This window comes from Nipponia nippon, unplaced genomic scaffold (genome assembly GCF_047370975.1).
Source record: "Nipponia nippon isolate SJK-2023a ecotype South Korea unplaced genomic scaffold, ASM4737097v1 scaffold_25, whole genome shotgun sequence".
In the NCBI taxonomy this organism is placed as follows: domain Eukaryota; kingdom Metazoa; phylum Chordata; class Aves; order Pelecaniformes; family Threskiornithidae; genus Nipponia; species Nipponia nippon.
The window spans coordinates 1,254,913-1,275,620 of NW_028262342.1; the positions used below are offsets into that span (position 1 = coordinate 1,254,913).

At 57.2% G+C, this 20,708-nt stretch overlaps 2 protein-coding genes across 11 annotated transcripts; one reads left to right on the forward strand and one right to left on the reverse strand.

The window, feature by feature from the left end:
• The first annotated feature begins 165 nt into the window (after nucleotides 1-165).
• On the forward strand, nucleotides 166-7,511 carry TMEM9 (transmembrane protein 9). 5 transcript variants are annotated; one of them, XM_087762289.1, is made up of 6 exons: nucleotides 476-649; nucleotides 2,218-2,319; nucleotides 2,752-2,843; nucleotides 3,279-3,387; nucleotides 3,897-4,028; nucleotides 6,193-7,511. In XM_087762289.1, exons 1-6 carry the CDS (start codon nucleotides 476-478, stop codon nucleotides 6,340-6,342), a joined length of 759 nt encoding a protein of 252 aa, XP_087618415.1. In that variant the 3' UTR covers nucleotides 6,343-7,511. The 5 variants fall into 5 exon arrangements, with proteins under 5 accessions (XP_087618418.1, XP_087618415.1, XP_087618414.1 ...); XM_087762292.1 differs by lacking the exon at nucleotides 476-649 and adding an exon at nucleotides 166-386 and having other exon boundaries at nucleotides 3,897-6,330; XM_087762288.1 differs by having other exon boundaries at nucleotides 3,897-6,330.
• Nucleotides 6,985-19,716, reverse strand: LOC104011085 (alpha-1,6-mannosyl-glycoprotein 4-beta-N-acetylglucosaminyltransferase-like). Of its 6 annotated transcripts, none has more exons than XR_015705750.1 (6): nucleotides 19,315-19,716; nucleotides 18,256-18,797; nucleotides 12,342-12,473; nucleotides 11,888-11,996; nucleotides 8,361-10,849; nucleotides 6,985-7,070 (listed from the first exon to the last, which is right to left on the reverse strand). XR_015705750.1 is itself a non-coding variant. In XM_009463293.2 (5 exons), the coding sequence occupies exons 1-4, from the start codon at nucleotides 18,448-18,450 to the stop codon at nucleotides 9,705-9,707; spliced, it is 1,620 nt and encodes a 539-aa protein (XP_009461568.2). In that variant the 5' UTR covers nucleotides 18,451-18,797; the 3' UTR covers nucleotides 6,985-7,070; nucleotides 9,658-9,704. The 6 variants fall into 6 exon arrangements, 1 of the variants encoding a protein (XP_009461568.2); XR_015705749.1 differs by lacking the exon at nucleotides 19,315-19,716 and having other exon boundaries at nucleotides 8,361-9,257; nucleotides 9,658-10,849; nucleotides 11,888-12,035; XR_015705751.1 differs by lacking the exon at nucleotides 18,256-18,797 and having other exon boundaries at nucleotides 11,888-12,035; nucleotides 19,315-19,679.
• Between the last annotated feature and the right edge of the window lie 992 nt (nucleotides 19,717-20,708).

The window sequence follows — 20,708 nt, forward strand, 5'->3', positions numbered from 1 at the left end:
CCCCCGCCGCTTCCCGCCCCCGGGGGCCCGGGCCATCAGGGGCCTCGGGCTGTGGGGGAGCCCGGTGGTCGGTTGCTGGGTGGGTGGGTGGGGGCGGAGGCCTGGATTACCGGCGGCACCCCGGCCCCCTGGAGCGGGGTGAGGCTGGGCTGGGGAAAGCCCCGCAGGGCCGAGCATCCTTCGGCGGGAACTGAGGGGTCGCCCCCGGGGAAAGCCCCGCTCCTTGGGGAAGGGGCCTGCTCCTGGCGTGGAACCGGGGGTCCGAGGGGGTCGGTTCGGTGTCGGGGGTGGTTAGAGCCCGGATGCCGGGGTGGGGCAGCGGCGGTGGGCGAGGTGTCGGAGCCGTCGTAGATGTAGTCTTAGAAGGGCTCCAGGTGATGTTAAAGGTGAGGAGTTTATTGGGGTTGCTGCCAGGGAGGGGGCACAGGGTGGATGCGTGCAGGTGCGCTGCGGGCTCCTTTTGGGAGGAGGTTCAATGCCCGGGAGCTGCCACGTTCCTCAGTCCCGACCGCCGAGACCTTACCCACGCATCAGCCCCTCTCCGCCACTGCCATTCCCAGCGATCTTGGGTTTTGGTCCGGATACCGATGCTTTGAGACAGATGGCTGCTGTAAGCTTGGCTGACGGTCTGGAAAACAATAGCTTTAAGGCATGTGTGCATGTGTCCCTTGGAAGGCGTGCTGTCAAATTTGGAAGGAACTACGTGTAAATTGCCCCTGGTGTTTTACAGTTCATGATGCGGGGACTCTGTCTAGGTGTCAGGCCAAGTTTTTATTTTGTTGCTGGTAAACATAGTATAACAGATCACGTGATTTCCCCCGCTTTTATTAAAAATGACACTTAAGAGTTGTTCAGATGATCTGAATTTAGTTGAGCGGGCCAAAACTAAATTCCAGGTACGCGCTCCATTGTTGAGTTAAAAATTCAAACAAGTAGTAGTCCAGAGCCACTTACAATGGGGAATGGGCACTGTGCAGCTCAGATAGGTCATACATTAACCAGCATTTTTGATGAAGAGCTAAAACCCCGATGCGCAAGGGTGTCTCCAGAGAAAGAACCATTGTTTGAGGAGGTTTCTGCTAACTGGGGTGCACAGGGTTAAGGTATTCTGTGATAAGCTGATACGACTGGAATGCATTTTGATGGTTTTTGGCAGCTCAGCGTGTTAGAAGTGGCTGGTGTTTTCTTTAGATAAAGAAGAGAGGAACTTGGTGTTTGTAATCCATAAAATCGATGCAGAATTATTTACACTAATTTTTAAAGCGTTGCCATAAGATAAAGCAAAGGGTGATAGAATATTCCAGTGATGTAAATACTAATGGAATGATGTTAGGTAATAGAATGTAAACACCTGGAGTTAGCCGTGGGATTACGTGCGCCGGACAGAGCTGATTAATGAAGGTGTAAATTGCCTTCCCTGAATAAACCCGTGCTGAGGTGGCTTTTCAGAGCTCTCCCCAAGGTGGCACCACGAGGCCTGCTGTGCCTTTTGTCTCCACTAGCTTTGCTTTTTGCGGCAAAGAAAATGAACTGGAATTCTTTCGGATTTGTGCAAACACACATCTTGAGAACAACTTTACGCGTGTGTAGCAAAAGGCATGTAATGAATTCAGCAAACTAGCAACTTGAAATATTTTTTTAAAATTAGGATTTTACTAAACAGGTATCTTGGGGTAAAGGAGGTTTAGGAGTCGGTAAATATTCCACCCCCTTGCAAGAGAGGAAAATATGCTGACCCCTTCAGAAGCAAAACCTTGAGTATCAGAAGATGAATGATTTAGCACTTATTATACAGTACAGCAATGAGGCCCCCGTGCACTTCTTTAGGTCGCTCTTGGTCTGTGGTTTTCCCCGTTCTGTATCTTTTACTGGGCAAAACTGTCAGCAGCAAAATACCCGTTGCAGAGCTCCACAATAGTAAGAGGGTAACAGAAGGTTTTGTGGAGTTGCAGAAATCAGCAATATTTTTTTGCAGGACTGTTGTAGTTTGGATGCGTGGCTCTAGATGCTGGAAGCTTTTTTGATAGGAGTGTTTCTTGGGATCTGTGTAAAGTGTTCCCAGGAGTTTCTGACTGGCATCAGCCTTGATTCAGCAATAAATTTCTACTTCCCAGGCAAAATAGAGGCAAGTGGGCCAAAAAAGAAAGCTCAAACTAACTCGTATTCAGCATTCAGCTGAGATCCTCTATCCTGGATGTGAATTTTTGTTTTCCTCAGGCTTCCATGATGTTTGCCCAGTGCACGCAGAAGTGTGCGAGCTCCGTGCTGCTGATTGCGCTGCTGTGCTGCATCCTTTCTCCTCCAGCACAAGCTAGCAAGGTGAGTGAACAGCTTCAGACACAAGCACTGAACCGTGTGTGTAGTACAACAGAAACAAAAACGGCAGAGAAGCAGCTGTTTTTCTGTGGAAGTCTGCAAAGATAAGGAGTGCTGTAGCAGATGTGTTTATCATACATAGAGCTGTGAGTGTACGTGACAGTGGCCTCTGCCCTGCCTTTTGCTGTGTTTTGGAGTTTGCATTTTAAAATTTGTTTGAAAAGTACCTGGTGTCTGGAGCAAAAGTGCTCAAGCCATTTTAAAACTGTGAAGTTATTGATGTGAAAGACGCAGTGCAGGAAGAAGAGGCATGGTGTGAAGTCCTCTCTCTGTCTTAGAGAATGTCTTCCCTTTTCCTACACCCCTGGGTGGTGAGGGCAGCAGAACTGTACGCACGTGTTCACTTACTAGCGCCGTCTCCTCTTGCTTCTGCAGAGCTCGGAGGACATCCGCTGCAAGTGCATCTGTCCCCCGTACCGGAACATCAGCGGGCACATTTACAACAAGAACGTGTCCCAGAAGGACTGGTGAGTTGTGGGTTGAAGCCTGAGGGGTCGGTCCATGAAAGTCAACACTCCGGAGTTTCCAGCTGGTGCTGAGGAAGTAATTCCCTGCCTGTGCATTGGCAGAGGAAGCTGTTTTGGTAGGTGATGTTCAACCCAGACGAGGGGCATTTTTTGAACAGAGATTGTTCAATCTGGGAGGCGTGATTTCTTAAGCCACGGCTCACAGCAGATGTAGGGTGTACCCTCCAGTCCCTTTCACCTGGACCAGATCCCTGCAGAAGGTGCTTGGACGCTCTGTCCTAGGAACTTTGGGCTAGCTGAGCTGTGAGGGGAACTGTCAAAACTGGATCGGCGTGATGGGAAAGCTGGGACACAGAAAAAGTCACCCCAGCATCCTTCCACAGAGCACTGGTTTCCCCTTGTCCTGTTGCTGATTTTGGTTTCTTTGTGTTGCAGCAACTGCCTGCATGTTGTGGAGCCAATGCCGGTGCCAGGGAATGATGTGGAGGCCTACTGTCTGCTGTGCGAATGCAAGTATGAGGAGCGCAGCACCACCACCATCAAGGTAATTGTGGGTCGACTCCCTGTGGCTGGCTCCTTCTCCTTGCCATGCCACGCCATCCCAGGCACAGCTAGACTGGTGGGTTCCTGGAAAAGAGCCCAGAAAGGGAAAATAAAACTATCACAGCTAGGACATGGTGGTAGTGCCGGGGGCTCTGAGTCAGGAGGGCTCCTGGCAGCGAGGAGCAGGCTGCGCAGGAGCCCAGTCTTCTTGCTGAGGATGTGTGACAGTGCCCAGCAACTCTGACCGGGGACCCATCTTGTTGGTCTCCTTTCACATGCAGCACGTGTCCTAAATTGGCACAGTGCGGAGAAGATCAGCACGGATTATGCAGTGATGGCACTTGCATCTCAGTGGCCTTCCTGCAAGTGCAAGAGACTTTCTAGTGAGCAAAATTAGAATGAGAGAAGAGATCAAACATCAGAGGCAGCTGTGACTGGAGCTTCCTGGCCTCTGTGGTGCTTCTTATCTACAGTACTGATCCTTTCCCACTGTGCTGTCCTTAACTGCAGGTGATCATCATCATTTATTTGTCCGTGGTGGGCGCACTGCTGCTTTACATGGCTTTCCTTGTGCTGGTGGACCCTCTGATCCGGAAGCCAGATGCTTATACCCAGCCCCTGCACAATGAGGAGGAGAATGAGGTGAGGCTGTGCTGCTGGTGCGTGCAGGGTGCAGGTGGGTGGCTGCGGTCACGGTGGAGACAGGGTGCTAGGGTGCCAAGAGGATGGCCGACAAGGAAACAGAGTGACCTCGTGCTTGTCCCCTCTGATCCAGTGTGGGACCAGCACTGTTGCTTTTTGAGCACTTACCGCAGGTAAACATTTAGACTCAGATCTGTGCAGATCCTGCTGACACACAAGGAAATATTCAAAGTACCAGTTCTGTATTAGGAGCCCAAGACAAGACCTGTCCTCTGGGGCAGGGCGTGGCTTTTTACCAAGTGGCCTGAATTTGGTATGTCTGTCTAGATGAAACAAAAAGTCAAACGGTTCCCGTTTGTGCAGTGTCCTAGGTGAGCTTCCAGGGAAGGATGGGTTTAATTATTTGCTGAGACATGGGGCTGTCCTCTCTTCTAGGTGCTTAAAAGAGCAGCCTCTGAGGTGCTGTTGTTTGACCCTGCTCTGGGGCTGGGCCATGTTGTATCCAGGCTCTTGTTCCTTGTGCTTCTCCCCAGAGCAGAATTTCACTCAGATCCCATCTTTTTGGGGGACATTGGCATACGACTTCTTGGGCAAGAAGAGCAGCAAAGAGAGCGCCTCTCCCTCTCTCCCTCTCTCTCTCTCTCTCTCTCTCTCTGGTTTTGGGGGAGGACAAATTTCTTGCTGGATGAAATTCGTGCCATTTCAGCATCCAGCATACAACATCCTTCCCTTTGGGAGAGAGGCGGTGCTTTAGGGGGAACAATTGGGCCTGATTCCAAGGGGCATTTCAGAACAAGAGCGCCCTGACTTCTAAATCTTTCCTTCTTCCCCTGAGGCTTCCCTTCTTTTGTAGGGAAATACAGGAGACTGAGACAGGGATGGTCTCTCAGAGAGGAATTGTTGGAGGCAGAGCTGATGGCTAGTGTGGAGGAGCAGAGTGGCTGCATGCACAGTGATTAGCTCCCGTGCTTGATTGCATCTGTAGCTCATGCTCTGTTTGCGAGATGCAAGGGCTGTCTGAGCCTTGCTAGTGTTCACGCTGCATGTGGCTCTGTGACACAGCTTTCCCTGGGGCTTTCTCAGTTCAGAGATGTGGAGTTTAGCGGGGCGCAGTGCTAGGCAGAACTCTCCCCTGGAGCTGAGTTCCTTCCCTTGGTGGAGCCCCAGGGCTGTGCTCCAGCATTGCCCCTGCTGCCGCTCCAGGCCCCCGGCTGCTGGGAGGAGACTCCTGAGGAGGCCTTCCCTAGCGATTGGTGGCTCTGGATGCTAGCGATTAGCTCAGTCACACTTGGAGAAGGGAAGCTGCGATGTTTGAAGGTACTCTCCTCTCCTAGTCTCTGAGAAAACCACTGGATCAGACTTGGTTGTAGGTATAAACCATTTGGCGCAATTCTTTCATATGCCGATGTGAGGAGTAGCTGCTCTGACGTGCACATCTATCCGTTATCTCCCTCTGCTGAAAAAAAGAGGTCCTGCAGGAGGAGATGAATTGTATCCCAAAAGTATGCTTTTTCTCCACTGCTCCACAGCAATAATTCAGATTTAGATCTAGGTGCACATTGTAAATGCCTGACATTAGGTGAGGTTTACCTCACTCCAGCGTGCTGGACTGTAAATTCTTTGGGATAGGCCTTGTGATTGCCTTGGTGTTTGTGTGCCAGAATGGATCCCCACCCAAGGGGCCTCCTGACGTTACTGCAGTGCAGATGTGGTGGTTTGGAGCAGTCTCTGCAGCAGGGCTGGACAGAAGTCCTGCAGCACCATCCGAGAAACAGAGGAGCAGCTACTGTGTAAGCTAGTACGCCAAGGACGACGGCAGTTGTTGGCCCAGTCTCAGCGGGGTGATGCAGTTTGCTTTAGCAGTGTGGCTCCTTGCAGACTCCTAGCAGTGGATTTCCAGCAGAGGTTTAGACTTAGCGCAGTTCCTCTCCTGGGGACTTTTTATTTGGGACCTGTGACTTTACCATGGGTGGTCCCTAAGAGCAAGCTTTCCAGCTGGAGCTGGGGGGCTGGTGTTGAGGAGCTCTGAAAATGAGCTTCTTTGTCAGCACAACTCAAGCCTTGAATTGTCTTTCAGTTGAAATTTCTCCTAGAGTCGAGCTGCCGCCTTCTGTGTTCGGGCCGGGCGTGCCTTGATCTCTGTCACCGTTTCTTTCCATTGCAGGATGCTCGCTCCTTGGCCGCAGCCCTCACCCCGTCTGGCGCTAGAGCCAACACGGTGCTGGAGAGGGTGGAGGGGGCCCAGCAGCGCTGGAAGCGCCAGGTGCAGGAGCAGAGGAAGACAGTTTTTGACCGCCACAAGATGCTGAGCTAGATCTTTGCTGAGCTATGCGGCACCACTTCCCAAAAGACAAGGTAGCTCTGCTGGTCAAGACGGACAGCAAGTCATCCTTCGGGACATCCGTGGTGTTTGACTGAAAGCTCCAACCCTCTCTGATTTACCGTCTTCATAGAGAGAAGCAGACCAAAATGCTTGCCTCTGGTTTTGTCCCCTTGCCCTTTACCTCTCAGCCCAGAGGCTCCTTACCCCTTGCCTGGCCAAGATCTGCGCTGATCGTTAGCCCCGTGGCTGCATGCGAATGGTCAGTTGTACGCAGCACTGTCGCCCCGCTTCACGGGCTGACTCGAGCAGGGGCTGCAGCTCCGGTGCGCTGGGCTCGGCTGGACCGCGCGGGCACCACTTGCTGGGACTGAAGTCTCCGTCGGCTCACCCCCGCATCAGAGACAGGGGTCTCGGTACGGAGTGTCGGAAGCTGGCTGAGTCTTCCTGGGATAAAAATAGCAGGATCATTTTTATGTGGGATAAATTACGTGGCGCTCCTCCAGGATGAAGAAGCCGCCTCCTCCTCCAGTTTGCACCAGTGTTAATTGGGTGTCGTGGTGCTGAGACAAGTTCATTGCACTGGAAGGAGGAAGAGGGGCTTCCCTGCCAGTGCTCAGCTGCTGCTTGCACTTACCCTGGTGTAAACTGCGCGGATTTCCCCTCTAGCCAGTGGAGTCTGTCCAGAGTTACACCAGCGCAACTCGGCTTGCAGCTTGTTTCTGTGGAGGTGAATGTCACAGAACCGATTAGTACGTTCACAAGTAAGAGACCAACAGGTGACAGGTTGATTTACATTTTTATCTTTTCCTGCTTTAGCAGTGGATAAAAACATACTGGGGAGAAAGCTTTCCGTTTGTACCCACGTTAGTAACCCTCGACGCTCTCACAGTGCGGGCAGGGGCATTTGTGTCCAAGAGAACTGGGGCAAAGGCTCTACTGGAGCACTGTAAACACTTGTCTGCGTCTTGGGGCCCTGGAAAGGGGACACTTGTGCTACTCAAAACACTCCGAGAGCCGCGGCTGTACTCGGGCTGTGTGGAGGAACCTGAAGTGATTCTGCAGTGTGTGTATTGATCCTACTGAGAGCATTGATAACGTCAGGAAGGTGCTGGAGTTCATCATGTAGCATCTCTGTATTAAATGCAGACAAAGATCTGTTACACGGCTGGCTTTTTTTCAGGGAAAAGTCCCATCACGCCAGGTCTGGGGCTCCCAGCCCTGAGCGCCTGCTCTCCAGGCTGCCTTCCACTGCCCAGCTGGCAAGCTGATGCAGGACCTCGAGACTGAGCTGTGGTTACAGTGCTCGGGGTGTTTTCAGCACTGCAGGTGGGTCCTCGGCCCTGGTTTGTGTCTGTCTGTGCTCAGAGGGTGACTGTCTTGCTCCAGGAGAGCTGGGCTTCAAACGCTGGCAAACCAGAGCAGTCCTGCTTGGCCCAAGTTAGCGACAGGCCGCTCCGGGCTGCCTCGCGGGAAGGGCAAGCAGATCAGAATTCCTCCTTGTTTGCTGAACGCTGAGCAATCATTGCTAAAAGCCTGACTGGGAGAGGTGCCGGTCACTGCCTTGCACACTGGTGCCAACAGCTTTTGATCAAGCTGCCCAGCAGGATCCAGCCCTCCAAGCTGATCCTGCCAGACAAATCCAAACGGAAGCGTTTCAGGGGCTTTGTGCCTGCAGCCTGCATGTACCCCAGTCACCCTTCAGCCCCTCGCCAGGCTAAAAAGTACCCAGAGCTTCGCATTCGTAGAATCATTTTGGTTGGAAAAGACCTTTAGGATCATCCAGGCCAACCGTTAACCCAGCGCTGCCAAGGCCACCACTAAACCATGTCCCCAAGCACCACATCTCCCCGGCTTTTAAATCCCCCCAGGGATGGGGACTCAGCCCCTGCCCTGGGCAGCCTGGGCCAGGGCCCGACAGCCCTTTGGGGGAAGACATTTTTCCTGATACCCAACCCAAACCTGCCCTGGCGCAGCTTGAGGCCGTTCCCTCTCCTCCTATCACTTGTTACCTGGGAAAAGAGACCGATTTCCTAACGCTTCATCACTGAATTCTCCAGTGTGACTGAAGTTCCTCCTATAGCGTTTCCTCCATGTGGATTCTCTGACACACTATAAGGGTTGAGGGCAGGCTACAGTCTTTCCCTCAAGAAAGAAATAGGTGAAAAAAGAAGTACAATAGCAGTAAGATCTTGATCCATCCCTTTTTTATATATATATTCCAAGAAACCTAATATCTTTGAGCTTTTTATCAAATTTGACGAACTACAGGGCAAACGTCCCAGTAAGTACACACCCTCCTATCTACACAAAATAGGATTGTGTAAACTTTACGTTTTCAGATCTAGGTGTCAAAAAAGCTGAAACGTCTCAGGTACCAGATCTTGGGCATTTTATTTTTTAATAAATAGTTGCATTGAGTTGGAGTTGTTGAAAATTGTTTAAAAGTACTAAGAAACAAGGTCTGTTTTTTCCTAGCAGAATTTCAAGTCGGGAATTAACGCGCATTATACCGAGGTCACATTTTCCTTCACCCAGCCTTGTTCCGTAGTACTCTATCATTGGACCTTTCTCCCTCTTGTAGAAACCCCATCTCCCCTGTCCTTCCCTCTTGGTGTGAATCCCTCACGGACACAGGCTGGGAATTGCAGCCCGCCGAGAGGGGGAAAAATCTGTTTGAAGGGTCTGACCAGGAGCAGCGGCGGGAGGAGAGCTGCCATGGCTGTCGCGCAGGGACTGAGCCGTGCGTTGGGTCCGTCTGGTCCCGCTGATCAGCACTGAGCCATCGGTGACCACCCGTGGTGGGGGTCCTGCTCCCAGCGACCGGACCCCTGGCTCCCTGATCCCGGAGGGCGAGGGGTTTGGTGGGCAGCACCCCCGTGTCCTCCCCCGGCCCCTCCCAGGAACCGCTTGAAAATGGGATAGGAGAGGAAAAAAACTGCAGGTTAAAAATCAAGAGTCGGTGGGTGAGAACACTGAGCCGGGGAAGGGATGGTGTGAAGGAGTTGCAAAAAATGCCACTGCCTGGTTAATTATTTGCTTTGTTAATTAGCTGATTAGCTCTGTGCTGTGCACCGTCCTCCCTGGGAGGAAATGTTTGCTGCTGCCCAGCCTGAAACTCCCAAGCCCCTGCTCCTCCCCACACCCCCGGCACTGCTCGCGGGGCATCCCCTGAGCAGGCACAGCCCGGGGGCCCTGCTCCCGGCCCCATCGGCAGCGCCTGCCATTCCACCGGAGACGGGTGGCAGCGCCAGCGGGAGCCAATTATTTAATTCCTTATCAAAAAAGGGAGTGAGAAAAATGAAGGACCTCTTAGTACAAACTCCAGCGGCTTTGGCAACCCGCCACGTCCCCGGTCAGGTGCCTGCCATGGTCCAGATGTCGATGCTCTGGATGATGAGCCACTCACTCTGGTCCTGGGTTACCCGGATCCTCATGCACTCCACGGGGCCGGGCACGTCCTTCTCCAGCCCCCGCTGCTCAAAGGTCCCCTTCTCGAAGGTGCCCACGGTGGTGTAGGCAGAGCAGTCCCGGCCATTGGCCTGCCGCCGCCGGCCCAGCTCCAGCACCCCCGCGTGCAGGAAATCACCCCGGCGCTCATCGGAGCCTGTGCGCACCCGGACACGGGTGATGCGGGCCGGCTGGTGGAAGACAACGGAGAAGACGCTGCCGGCTGCTGGGTCTTTCCCCCAAAAATACCCCTCTGCTGTGCTGTAAGCCTTGAGGGGCTCGTAGTTCTCGAAGACAGACATGCTGGTGAACAAGGCCGCTGGCGGGTTGTCCGGAAGGTCCAAGGCATCGGCCTGGAACTCGTCATCCTCCAGCCGGTTGATGGTGCCCTGGAAGGAGGAGTAGAGGCCCATGTGCTGGAAGAGGGAGGGCTTGAAGCGGATGACGTCCTTCTGGGTGAGAAGGAGGCGGAAGTGGACCAGCAGCCAGTCGCAGGGCATCTCCTGGTAGAAGAGGAGGAGGAAGCGAGCCAGGCGAGGAAGGTCACTGGAGCGGTAGAGCTTACCGATGTAGCCCAGCTTGGAGAACTCAAGGGTGGCCCAGTTGGAGCCTTCCTGGGAAGCCAGTGCCTTGCGGATGGCCGACAAGAAGGACTTGGCGGACCACACGTCGTCCTCAATCATCAAGTAGTAGGAGGAGAGGTTGGCGGCAAAGGCCAGGAGGAAGGCATAGTCCACGTTCTGCTTGGACCTGAACTTCACCCGCTCCTCTGGGTCGTTGTAGTTTCTCTTGAGGCCCTCCAGGGTGGGGTAAAACTCGTGGGGAACGTGGATAAGCAGAAGCCGGCCCAGGAGGATGTGGTGAGCAAACCTGTGGACAATGTCGGCGGCCACGCGCATGTTCCACGTGGGGTCCGCGTCGGCCAGGTGCACCACCACCACCATCTCCTGCAGCTCCTCCTCCGTCGACTGCTTGAAGAGGGACTGGAGCGTGTCTGGGAGGTAGTAGCCACGTGGCCGCTGCACCGATGCCAATCCCACCGCCAGGAATTCTGCAAGGCAAAGGAAAGGCATTTGCAGGCTGAGGGGTGACCTGGGCTGCACCGTGGTGAGGTTTTTCCCTGCAAGCCACAAGGAGGGGGCTCCAAAAAGCTCTCCGCATGGCCAGCCGGCACGGTTAATGGTGTTTATGGCCCTTGTCCAAGGCCGGCAGGTCCTTTCTGAAGCTGAAGCCCCCAGCATCTTAGGAGGTGCCCAAAATTGGCTCAAATGGCAGGGAGAGGACAGGATGAGCAGTCAGGGGTTCCTCTGAAGAAGAAATATTTGGGAAAAAGACCTTAAAAAAATAGCTAAACCTGGGGAAGGAACAGTGCAAAGACAGTCTGTGGGGCAGGGATGGCTTTGTGGCATGGCTACGCATCCTGGAAGCGTGCCCCTGCCCTACTCTGAACCTCGCGGAGATGCAACCGCAGTGGGCTGAGGCATCCTTCTGGCCTCCCCACAGCCCACCTGCGGCTCCATTTGCTCAGCTTCGCTGCAGCTTCTCTTGCTGCTGGTCTGTACCACACTGTGCAGGTACTGGACCGCTGGTTTCAGCGTGGCCTTGCGTGGGGCTGCCCTAAGCTCCTTCCCGTGGTGTTTGCATGTGAATTGCTTTTTGTCCACCTGTCCAAGAGCTTGACCCACATCTCCCACACTATGTGGTTGTCCCAGTGGTCCAGCCCCATCTCCACCTTCCTGACTGGGGAGCAGCCCCTGGGAGAGGGGATCTCAGCCACCCTCCCCACGGAGAACTGGGAAACCCAAAATGTCTGCGGTCACCCCAATACCAAGGTGCAGAAGCATGGACCATGCTTGGAGCACGCAGACCTTCCTCTACCCCTCCATCTCCCCAGGGAGAGCAGCGAGGGCTGGCTGGGGGGGAGGTCACCAGGTATCAGCAGGTCTCCTGTTCCAAAAAGGTTGGAAGCAGACCCCTCCCCACCCTGGCGGCAGCAGCGATGGGGCAGGTCCATGCTGGGATGTGCAGCTGTGATGGGAGATGTGCAAACCCAGAGCCCTGCTCAGTCCGGGGTCCCGGAGCCACTCACTTTTGTGGGGTGACAGGGAGCCAGCGAGGAGGTGGTAGGAGACATTGTGGAGTGCAGAGAGGTCATCCATGTCCCTGAGGATGCGCTGGGCTCCTCCCGGCTGCAGCATCTGCAGGATCGTTTCTGGGGTCAAGCCCCTAAGCTCCACCTGGATGGGAGCCGCAGGCAGCCAGGTCAGACCCCAGAGCACCACGGAGATGCGTGAGCAAGGGGTAATGACAACAGGGGGACCCAGAAATGAGGGGCAGCCCCTGTTCTGCCCTCCCAGCTCCTGGATTGGGGAGGCCCAGGTGCACAGGGCAGCCCCAGGGAGAGGAGAAGGCAGAGCTGGGGTTTGGGGATGCTGAGGGGAGGGGAAGGGAGCAGAGCTGGGGTTGGGGTCTGTGTGGGGCAGGCAGGGATGGAGGATGCTCCGGTGGCCGCTCCAGCAGGACATCACTGGTGGGGGACTCACCTCCAGGGGATCCTGTTCCTGCCGGCTGCTCCCATGGAGGAGGAGGAGGAGGAGGAGGAAGGAGGCTGCAAGCGCAGCTGTGAGGGAGCGCTTCAGGGAGCATCGCATAGCACCGGGCTGGCACGCTGAGGCCTGTGGAAGGGGCACATCAGGCCAAGCCCACCACTAAACCATGTCCCTCAGCACCACAGCTGCACATCTTTTAAATCCCCCCAGGGATGGGGACTCAGCCCCTGCCCTGGGCAGCCTGGGCCAGGGCCCGACAGCCCTTTGGGGGAAGAAGTTTTCCCTAATACCCAACCCAAACCTGCCCTGGCGCAGCTTGAGGCCGTTCCCTCTCGTCCCAGCGCTTGTTCCTGGGGAGCAGAGACCGACCCCCCCGGCTCCAGCCTCCTTTCAGGCAGTTGCAGAGAGCGATGAGGGCTCCCCTCAGCCTCCTCTTCTCCAGGCTGAGCCCCCCCAGCTCCCCCAGCCGCTCCTCCCCAGCCTTGGGCTCCAGCCCCTGCCCCAGCCTCGCTGCCCTGCTCTGGCCACGCTCCAGCCCCTCCATGGCCTTCGTGGGGTGAGGGGCCCAGCGCTGAGCACAGCATTTGAGGGGCGGCCTCACCAGTGCCCAGCACAGGGGCACCATCACCTCCCTGGTCCTGCTGGCCACACTATCCCTGATACTAGCCAGGGTGCTGTTGGCCCTCTTGGCCACGTGGGCACTCTGCCAGCATCGACTATCGCCTTGCCATAGAAGGAGATCAGGTTGGTCAAGCAGGACCTGCCTTTCATAAACCCATGCTGACTGGGCCCGATCCCCTCGTTGTCCCACACGTGCCATGTGATGGCACTCAGGATGATCTGCTCCATGACCTTCCCCGGCACCGAGGTCAGGCTGACAGGCCTGTAGTTCCCCGGATCCTCCTTCCAGCCCTTCTCGTAGAGGAGCGTCACATTTGCCAACCTCCAGTCAACTGGGACCTCCCCGGTCAGCCAGGACTGCTGAGAGATGATGGAGAGTGGCTTGGTGAGCACCTCCACCAGCTCCCCCAGTGCCCTTGGGTGGATCCCACCCGGCCCCAGAGACCTGTCTGTGTCTACGTGGTGCAGCAGGTCGCTGACCATTTCCCCTTGGATTATGGGGGCTTCCTCCTGCTCCCCGTCCCTGTCTTCCAGCTCAGGGGGCTGGGTACCCCGAGAACAACTGGTCTGACTATTAAAGACTGAGGCAAGGAAGGCACTGAGTACCTCAGCCTTTTCCTTCTCCTCTGTCACTGTCTTTCCCCCCGCATCCAATAAAGGATGGAGATTCTCCTTAGCCCTCCTTTTGATGCTAATGTATTTGTAGAAACATTTTTTATCGTATTCTATGGCAGTAGGCAGATTAAGTTCCAGTTGGGCTTTGGCCCTTCTCGTTTTCTCCCTGCATAACCTCACGACATCCTTGTAGTCCTCCTGGGTTGCCTGCCCCTCCTTCCAAAGGTTGTAAACTCTCCTTTTATTCCCGAGTTCCAGCCAAAGGTCTCTGTTCAGCCAGGTCGGCCTTCTCCCCCGCCGGCTCGTCCGTCGGCACATGGGGACGGCTGCTCCTGCGCCTGTAAGATCTCCTTCTTGAAGAACTTCGACCCTTCCTGGGCTCCTTTGCCCTTCAGGGCTGCCTCCCAAGGGACTCTGTCAAGCAGGCATGAACAGGCCAAAGTCTGCCCTCCGGGAGTCCAAGGTGGCCGTTCTGCTGACCCCGCCTTGCTTCTCCAAAAATCCCAAACTATCATTTCATGATCGCTGTGCCCAAGACGGCCTCCAACCGTCACATCACCCACCAGGCCTTCTCTGGTCACAAACAAGAGGTCCAGCGGGCGCCTTCCCCAGCCGGCTCCCTCACCAACCACGTTGGGACGGTCTCTTCCGCACACTCCAGGAGCCTCCGAGACCGTCTCCTCCCCGCTGTGTTGTATTTCCAGCAGGCATCTGGTAAGCTGAAGTCCCCTCCGAAGAACAAGGGCCAGCGATCGTGAGACTTCTCCCAGCTGCTTATAGAATATTTCGTCCGCCTCTTCATCCCGGTGGGGTCGTCTATAGACTCCCACCACAATGTCTGCCTTGTTGGCCTTCCCCCTGGTTCTCACTCATAAACGCTCAACCCTATCGTCACCATCGTTAAGCTCTAGATGATCAAAACAGTCCCTAACGTACAGGACAACCCACTGCCTCTCCTTCCTGGCCCGTCCCTTCTGAAGGGTTTAGAGCCGTCCATCGCAGCACTCCAGTTGTGTCAGTCATCCCACCATGCTTCCGCGATGGCAACTGTGTCATAGTTTTTTCCTGGTGCACAACGGCTTCCAGCTCCTCCTGTTTGGTGCCCATGCTGCGTGCATTGGCGTAGACGCACTTCAGTTGGGCTGTTGCCCCCACCGCTTTTTGGGGGGGAGAAGCCCTAATTCCTATGTGACCATTCTCAGGTGCTTCCGTGGTTTCTAACGCATCCATAGCCCTTGCATCTTCACTGCTGCATGGCTCTCCATCCCCTACCTCCACTGAAACGGCAGAGCGAAGGACCTCCCTAGCACACCGCCCCTCAAACATTGGCGAGCCGTGCCCAGGTTTCTCTCTAGTGAGGCTGGTTTTATCCTTTTCCCCCTTCCAATCTAGTTTAAAGCTCTTTCAATGAGCCCTGCTAACTCCTGCTCAAAGACCCTTTTCCCCCTTTGAGACAGGGGTACCCCGTCTGGCGCCAGCCGCCCTGGTGTCGTGTAAACCAACCCATGATCGAAGAACCCGAAATTCTGCCGGCGACACCAGGCTCGGAGCCAGGCATCGCTCTGCTGGCTCTTCCTGCGTCTTCCCTCACCATTCCCTGCACCTGGAAGGATCGAGGAGAACACTGCTTGTGCTCCCACTCCCTTAACCAGTCGTCCCAAAGCCCTGAAGTCTCTCTCGATTGCCCTCGGACTTCTTGTTGCAACTTTCTTGCTGCCTACCTGGAAAATCTATAGTGGAGAGTACTCCGAGGGCTGTACCAGGGCGGGAAGCTTTCTCTTCACATCTTTAACCCGGGCCCCAGGGCGGCAGCAGCCTTCCCTAAGCAGCGGGTCCGGTCTGCACTTCGGGCCTTCTGCTCCCCTCAGAAGGGAGCCTCCTCTGACAACGACCCCGTCGTTCAGGAAGCAGCTTTGACGCAGAGCATAGGCTGACTTAACCTCGGCGACGCCTCCACGCTAGCTGAACCACGTCCTGGTTCTTGTTCGGTTCCACTTGCAGAGCCTCCGACTTGTTAGGCAAGGGCGTCTGGGAAGGCAGGGCAGCGGCAGAGGAGACGCGCCTGCTGCGCCGCACAGGAACTTGTCGCAGTTTGTGCCGCCCTTGAGATATCTTGCTTTGTATCAGAGGCGTGGCAGGAGGCTAAAGGGCCTGGGGTTTTTCCGTGATAAATGTGACCGGGTCTGCTGGGGAAGAGGGGAAAGCGGAGAGCGAGCGAGCACCCAGCCTGGCGGGGCAGACACAATCGGCCCTGTCCAAACTGCTCACAGTGCGTTTGGGTCAAAGCGTCTTTGAATGCAAACGCGTGGAGGAAAAGCCCTCCCAAGCTGCATGGTAAAACACCGAGAAAGCTGCCGGAGTTCCTGAACGAAGGCTGGGCTTTACCCAGGACTTCTCCTTAAACACATCACTGCAGCAACTGCCGCCGTGCAGCGGATGCTCCCAGCCCACCCACGGTCCCCAAACGGCAGAGGCCGGTGCAGCACCTCTGTTGCCGCTGCCCTGGAGCACGTGCTGGGCTTATTTTAAGGAGAAAATCCCTATTTCCCTGCCTAAAAGTCCTTTGGGGGGTTGCCAGCATCTCAACGGGCCGGTGCACAGCAGGGCCCCCCCGGTGCAGCAGCCAGTGCCGTCCTTGCCATACCGACCTCACCCAGGAACACTGCTCGTTACTCAGAGATAAGCAATTAAAACAGAGCGAGCTGCTCTCTCCCAAGGAGCCTCAGGCTGAGCCATGGCCTTAGTGAGACCTTGGCCAAGGAGAGCAGAGGAGCCGCCTCCCCCGACCTTGAACCCAGAGGGTGTTGGGGAAGGGGACACAGGAACGCCCGTGGTGGCACAAGGCGGTGGCTGAGCTCTGGTTAGCGCTGGTTCTTTGAAGCACTTGGGGGCACAGTGAGCTCCTGGAGCTGCTTAAAATCTCGGTCCAGGTCACAGCAGAGAGCAGGGAGAACTGGGGGTGCTCAGTGCCGTGGCCCAGCCCTGTGGCCAGCTCTTCCCAAAGCCCCCCGGCCTCTCCTTGCCCCGCAGCGATGGGGGCACAGGCAGCTCGCCGGCTTAGCGGGGAGCAGCTCGAGGCACCCATCCCAGGCCACGGGGACATCGCGCCCTGAAGCCACTCTGGAGGTGGATTTCTGAGCCCTGACCTCTGCTGTCTGCGGTGCAGCGCTGAGGCCACGGGGCGAGCTGGGAACGGCAAGGCTTGGCAGCCGGCCACGTCTCAGGCTGGGCGTATTTATACTCTGGGTGGCCAACGGTTTTTCTGGCTGCTGGGAGGGCGTCTGGCTGCCAGCGGCCTCTCTTGGATGGAAAACAAGGTGCTGCTCAGCTCCCCCGGGCAGCGGCTTCATCCATGGAGTGCGGAGCAGGCAGCCTGTGGGGAATGGGGGCTTGCACGAACCTCGCCCCTCCGGCATTGCTCTGCGTCGCAGGCTTAACAGAACAGAAGGTAACGAACATTGCCCCTTAATTACCCCCTAATTGGGCTTTGGATTTTTGCCTCCATGGAGAAACAAAGCAGCCCAGCGGGATGGGCGCAGCCAGGGCCACGCCACCGTGGGCACGTCACTGGGATGCAGCATCCTCCCGGTGCCTGCTCTTGCTCCGGGTGCCTCCACAGAGCATCCCTGTCCCCACTCCTGCCCCAGCACCTCATGCACCTTCCCGCAGCTCAGCACCCTGCTGGGGATGTCCCCAAAAGCCAGCCCCCCATGGGGACACTGGGCTGGTGGCCAGGGCAGCTGGCTGCTGAGAGCCACCCACTCGGAGCCAGATGAATTCCTCCACTTTGCTAAGAGACTCCCGGCCAAACGGGCTGCGTGACGCAGCAGCCGTGACTCAGTCCAGCAGCGGAGGGGATAAATACACGGCCTCGGTCCCGCGAGGCTGCGAGGCAGGGCCGGATGCTCCCCGTGCGCAGGCGGCTCCAGCTGCTTCCTCCGGCGCTGGGGAGAGCGGGGCTGTTTGCCCGGGGAGGAAGGGAACAACCAGGGCTCACCGTCCCACTGCCAGAAGCACCTTTCCATGCTGGGGGAAACCGAGGCACGGAAAAAGGCTGTGCATCCCCCAGGGGGCCAAGTGCCAGGTCTCCTGCATCATCGTCCGTGCCCCTCACCGCCTCCCCGTGGGGGTCCCCAGGACAGACAGGGGCAGGGTGCAACCCAGCGCCAGAAATCGCCGCTTGCTCCGGCAGAGGACATGGCAAATTGTGGCAGCACAATGTCCCCGATGGGCACATCATGGCCAGTCGGGGCTGCACGGGACAGGGTGCTCCTGGGCCCCTGGGAGCCAGCCGAGGGTCCGGCCCCACGCTCTGTGGGTGTCTCTGCTCCAAGGGTTGTCCCGCAGGGAGGAAGGAGGGGAAAAGCCGCGTTTCAGTAGCGCAGGACTCCTGCAGCCGAAGCTTTAGGTCAACCCAGATGTCCTACAGCCCCGCAGCACAGGGGGGGCTCTGCAGGCAGCTTGGGAAGGGGACACTTGGGTCTGGTCCAGTCCCCACAGCTGACAGCACGGGGACCCCCTGCCCACCACCCTGCCCTCACCCCCCTCCGGGTCCCCAGGCAACCCTGGCCCAGGGCACCCCTTGCCCATGCAGCCCCATCCCATGACACCAGTGAGACAGCTCGTGCCCAGCACCGCTCCCGATGCACCCACCGAGGCGGCACAGACTTACGGGGTGCGCGGCAGTCCGGCACGTTGGGTGCACGGCGGCAGCAGCCAGGAAGCCTCGCTGTCTCACCAGGGTGCTTGGCCCTGGCAGCTTCCCCAGAGCTGGCTGGATTCTGGTTTCTTGGTCAGCAAAGCCCCACCCCGAGTCCTCGCCTGCCTCCCACAGAGGAGGAGCATCCGCCGGCATCCTCTGCCCCATGCCAACCAGTGCACAGTGAACTGGCCGGGCTGGTGGGGACCCCGGGTGGGATGGGGCGAAGAGCCCCCAGCCCCGCTGCAGGGGTTAGGGCAGCCTCAGCTTCCCCCCTGGACTGGGCATCCCACGGTGGCACCGGCTGCCTCCCACCACCTCCACTGGCAGCCCCAGACCCCCAGGCAGGATCAGACCTTCCCCGAGGGCTCTCGCCAGGCCCCAGGACCCCAAACTCCCGTGCAAACCTGCCACTTTGGTGGCACAAGGGTGCACGCAGCATGCACCAAGCCAGGAGCCTGGGGACACGGAGCCATCGCATTCTTTTTGCTGCTGATTATTTTCCAGCCCTTGTGCTGAGAGAGCGGAAACCTCCGGGGCTGCTGAGCCAGAACTGAACACCCAGCACCCCGGGCAGGGCAGAGCTGGCTGCCAGGATCCCAGGCAGGTTGCACCCATGAGGGTACCCTGGTTTCCCCGCACACCCCAGCTCCTCACTGGAGCATTGGACATCGCAGCCCCGGCTGGGGACAAAGCCACTTTCATCCCCACAAGCCAACGCGGGCCGCGTGGGGCCCTTCCCGTAGCCCAGCTTGTCCCCAGCTCCTCCACCCCCCCAGCCTCATTTCTCCCCCTCCGATTCCCTCCTCCAGACCCCCAGCAGCAACGCAGCCCCGGCAGCCCGGAGCACCCACCACGAGTCGCCCAACGGCAGTGCTTGCACCCAGCTCCGAGCCAGGCACTCCACCTCTCTCTCCATCTGAACAGAGGGAAAGACCCTTCCCTTTCCCTCCACCCCATCCTCCCCATTTATCCGCACTGAAGCACGGATCCCATTTCCCTCCTCTCCTCGCTGGCCTGGACCTCTCCTACCTTCAGAAAGGCCCCGACGCCTCTTCCCAGGCTCCGTCTTCTACAAATCCCCCGCGACGCCTTCCAGCCCCAGCTGCTCACTGTGGGTTCAGGTGGAGCCGCTGACCTCGGTCACATCTGCGAGGACAAAGGTGGCCATGGAGAGGTAACGTAGGGTAGGAAGCAGGCGATGGCGCCGAGACGGAGAGGAAGAGACGTCCGCAGGCTCCCAGATCCGCTGGCTTTCGCTCTTCCCACACCGTTTGATTTTTAAATCCTTACATTCCCATCACAGGATGCCAGTGGCTCTGTCCCCACGGGCTCCGGGACGGTGGAACCCAGCAGATTTCCTGTTGAATCGCACATGGTAAGGAGGGGATGTGGGGCTCGGTGACTCACATGGGATGGCGAAACAACCAGCAGCAGCTGCAGGATGGGGAGGGCTTTTCTTGCCGCAGATGCCCCGTGACCCCCACCCCTGTGCAGGAAGGAACCGGGGCTTGGTCCTTCCTGCCCTCGTGGGGAGAAAGAGGAGAGTGGGGGGCCACCGTGCCCAGCGCAGCCCTGGGGTCCCCAACGCTCGTGGGCGCAACGGGCACCCCACCATAGAAACGTGCCCTTCGGGGAACACGCAGCACTGCTACGGGTGCAGCAGAGCCCCCAGGATCCTCCTTTGGTCCCCACATGCCACCTCAGGGTGCAGAGCTAGGGCAGGATTTGACCCTCTCCAGGCACATCCATGAGCCTGCCCGGAGCAGAAAAGGAATCCACAGCCAGGATGCAGCCCCCAGCGCCCACCGCGATGCGGTCCTGGGTCCTCTTGCCCTCCAAGCAAGTCCCACAAGCCCAGCCTGAGCCAGCCCATCCCGTCACCCCCTGTGCTACGGGGAAAATCCCAAATGCTGGCTGGGGTGCTGGAAAAGGGCCCCCACCCGTCCCCCGCTGCAAGGGCCACAGCACAGCCTCAGCGCCCAGGCACAGCCGGGGCCCTGGCACCCAGAGCCGCACACAAACCTCCCTCTGGCCCAAACCTGCTGTTCACGCCTTCTGCTCATTGAATAATAAATAATAAATAATAATTATTATTATTCTTTTGCCTGGGGAATAGAGAGGTGGCTTAAATGGGGCTAAAAGGCACATTTGTGTCCCTTCCAACTGAAATATTCTGTTTTGGCTTGTTCTTGGAATAAACCGGAGAAGAGAGAGAAGCCCCAGGTGCAAAGGCCGTTTTGAGACGGGCGCACGACGGCGCAGGCACAGACGCAGCCTGGGGGGCTGGGGAGGACCAGTCCCCCCAGCTGGGGCTGGAGCCAAGCACTGGGGTGGGACAGGCACAAGGGGACCCACCGCAGGTACCGGCCACCCTCCCGGAGCACCCAGCCCTTGCCCTGGCTCGGCTCCCATCCGACACCTGA